The sequence below is a fragment of the Nansenia antarctica genome (genome assembly GCF_963989245.1).
Source record: "Nansenia antarctica genome assembly, chromosome: 15".
Taxonomy (NCBI): domain Eukaryota; kingdom Metazoa; phylum Chordata; class Actinopteri; order Argentiniformes; family Microstomatidae; genus Nansenia; species Nansenia antarctica.
Window position 1 is genome coordinate 19,290,533 of NC_137685.1, and position 3,300 is coordinate 19,293,832.

The window sequence follows — 3,300 nt, forward strand, 5'->3', positions numbered from 1 at the left end:
AACAAATATATACATTTACAGAGAGGCACAATTGCAGACAATGGCATTGTAAATTGGGGGGTAGGGCCATGTGTGACATTCCAAATATAAACACGTACTGTATTAAATACTGTATTAAATACATTTTAATAGAATCAGTGGCGGCCTACGGCCATGGGAGACATTCCTAACATTGACACTTATCAAATGTATCTCAATGGAGGGATAGGTTACTGTGTCAAAGTATCACAATCGGTAAATGGCTGTATTGGCTGTATGTGATATACTGAATGGTAAAGATGTGTTTACACAAAAGCACACCGACACTCGTGACATCTCAAACAGCCAGCATGTTTTGTCTCGAGAAAGATGCATGAAGCATGAACATGGAAATGCCAAATGTCACCGTCATAACACTTGAATAGGTTCACACATATCCATTCCATGCCGTTGGGGGGGCTGAGTATGCATGGTTGTTCACAGGTGGAGGCGGTGAGGTTGATCGCAGCGGGGAAAGCACCAAAGATCACCCAATCAGAGGAGGGAGCCACCTATGAGGGCATCCAGAAGAAAGACAACGCAAAGGTACTGAAGACCTAGTCCTGGACAGAACACTCTAGACTGCTCCTGCCATCTTGCTTTTCCCACAAGTACTACTACAATGCTATCTGGAATTCCATAGAAATTCGGTGATGTCAAATCTATTATGACCAGACGTACTTACATTTGTACTTACTCACTAGGGGTTTCTGCTGTGTATATTGGTCCATTGTTAGAATGAGATGTACAATTGATCAGTATTTTTGCATTTTGTCTGTGATGTAGATTGACTGGAACCAGTCAGCCGAGGCCCTTCACAACTGGATCAGAGGTCATGACAAAGTCCCCGGTGCCTGGGCTGATGTTGATGGACAGGTAAGAATACGCCCACAGTGGGGCGCTTGGGTGGCGTAGCGGGTTAAAGTGCTGACCATGTAACCGCAGGGTCCCGGTTCGATTCCGGCCGGGGACATATCCTGCATGTCATCCCTTCTCTCTCTCACCCATCCTTCCTGTCATAATCTCTATCTCTGTCTCTGTCATTAAAAAGAAAACCATGAGTGGGACTGCCCCACTCAGAAAAAAAAGAATACGCCCACAGTCAGTCTTATAGTGGAAATCCTCTGAGACAGAGAGTGAATCACAGTAGTTTAAAGTGGCCTCTCCCTCTCCCTCATCAGCACTGACTTGAAAACACAAGAGGTGAAAGGGAGTACTGAGGTGCACCTCAGAAACTCATCCCACTGTTGTCATCCCAACCTTTCTCTGTAGAAGATGACGTTCTACGGCTCCACTCTGGTAAACGACGGCACCGCTGCTAACGGACAGCCCCTGGAGATCCCTGGTGCCAGCCGACCTGGTCTGGTCACCAAGGCAGGCCCGGTGCTGTTTGGCAGCGATGGCAAGATGGTAAGTTGCCAGATGTTACACAAACATCATTACGACGCACTGGATATTACCAGAGTTTCACTTTTGGGGGATTGTCTTTGGCTTGTTTTTCGCACTTTCTTCCTCATTATTCAAGTTAAGATTCCTCTGAATAAACCATAGCCATTCGTTCCATTCGCTTTTGTGAGACTCAGAACTTGTAGTATACCTACATGCAACCATACTACCTGACCATGAAGTATGCAAATAGGTCATGACTTTTATAGAGGCCATGTGTGCTAGGCTAACCTCTTGGTGTAGCGGGCCATGTATGCTAAGCTAAGGCGTGCTAGGCTAACCTCTTGGTGTAGCGGGCCATGTCCCAGGCTAGGCTAGACTAACCTCTTGGTCTAGTATGTATATGTATGAGTTAGCATAAAGGACATGTAGATAGAGAGAGGAGGATACTGCTGCTTTAGATCATTGGGACACACCTGGACTGGCTGGTTGATACACAGGATATATTGAGGTCCATGAGCTATAAATAACAAATAAATGGCCAAAAGGACATTCTGAAAGTAAGTGAAATGTGTTAAAAAAAAAACAATGAAAACTAACTTGCCTTCCTCATAGCTGGTATTGCACTTTTTGGCTGAAATAACCTCGATTAAATCTCTGACACAGTTTTTCCCATTCCTCCATGCAGAATTATTCCAGATGTGTTGGTGTTTGAGGGGTGTCTTGTCTTGCATGCACAGCCCGTTTCAAATCACCCCACAGCATCTCAATAGGATTCAGATCTGGGCTTTCACTTGGCCTGTTCCAGAACTCTCCATTTCTTTCTTTTGAGCCGTTCGTTGGTGGATTTACTGGAATGTTTTGGGTCATTGTCATGTTGCATGGTCCACATCTGCTTTAACTTCAATTCTGCATGGTCTCACATTTTCCTCAAGCACCCTGTGATACAATATAGAATTCCTAGTGGATTCTATGATGGTGAGCAATGACTTCTCCAACAGCATGTTTGGATACTGGATTCTGATTGGCTAGCAACAGTGGTAAATACCCCCCAACTCCCTTCAGTTCAGCTCCGACCGCATTTCCAGTATCAATGCGCCTCCCAATCAATCTGATTAAGAACACCTGTGCTGACTCCGCCCACTGTTTAGCCAATAGCAGTCTACCAATCTGGAGTGTCATTCCAAGGCACCAATCACGAACAAGTTGGCTCAAAGGCAAGTGAACGTGGCCTAGCCTACAATGCAATCGTTAATGTTGTTTATGGGACTATATTCTGTGGCGGAAGGATATATGTATTCTGAAATGGGTGTCAAACGAAGAAGTGAGAAAACGTGCTGGTAGAGAGATGGTAAGTTAGCACGCAGATCAGAAAGAGAAGATGGAAGTACATCGGCCACGTGTTGAGGAAAAGCCCGGATGACCATCAACGCACAGCCCTCAGATGGACCCCTGATGGACGAAGAACAAGGGGGCCGCCCCAAAGAAACCTGGAGGAGAACCGTCGAGAGGCAGCGGGACATGCCGGGTCTGAGACCCGGGGAGGCGGCGGCCGCTGTGGCGAGGGACAGAGACCGGTGGCGACTGGCGAGGGACGGAGACCGGTGGCGTAAACTCGTTGGAGGCCCTACTCTTCACACCCGGGGGGTATTCCATCAACGTCGCTAAAGGAAAATCCTGGCTTATTTTTGATAACTTCTCGCGAGACTTATCAGAATATGCCTGGATATTTTTAGGAACTCTCGCGAGACTTGTCAGACTAAACCTGGATTTTCTTTTAGCGTTGTTGATGGAATACCCCCCCTGAAGAAAAAGGACCTAAGTCAAGTAAGTCAAGAAATGATTAATGATTGTAAATAAATGAATTTAATGTTACAACTTACAACTGTGTATTTT

At 45.8% G+C, this 3,300-nt stretch overlaps 1 protein-coding gene across 1 annotated transcript; it reads left to right on the top strand.

The window, feature by feature from the left end:
* Positions 1-444: 444 nt before the first annotated feature.
* On the top strand, positions 445-2,119 carry LOC308171220 (mitochondrial 10-formyltetrahydrofolate dehydrogenase-like; the record flags this gene model as incomplete). Its single annotated transcript, XM_080546063.1, has 4 exons — positions 445-564; positions 805-894; positions 1,294-1,428; positions 2,093-2,119. The coding sequence occupies 4 exons, from the start codon at positions 445-447 to the stop codon at positions 2,117-2,119; spliced, it is 372 nt and encodes a 123-aa protein (XP_080402189.1).
* Between the last annotated feature and the right edge of the window lie 1,181 nt (positions 2,120-3,300).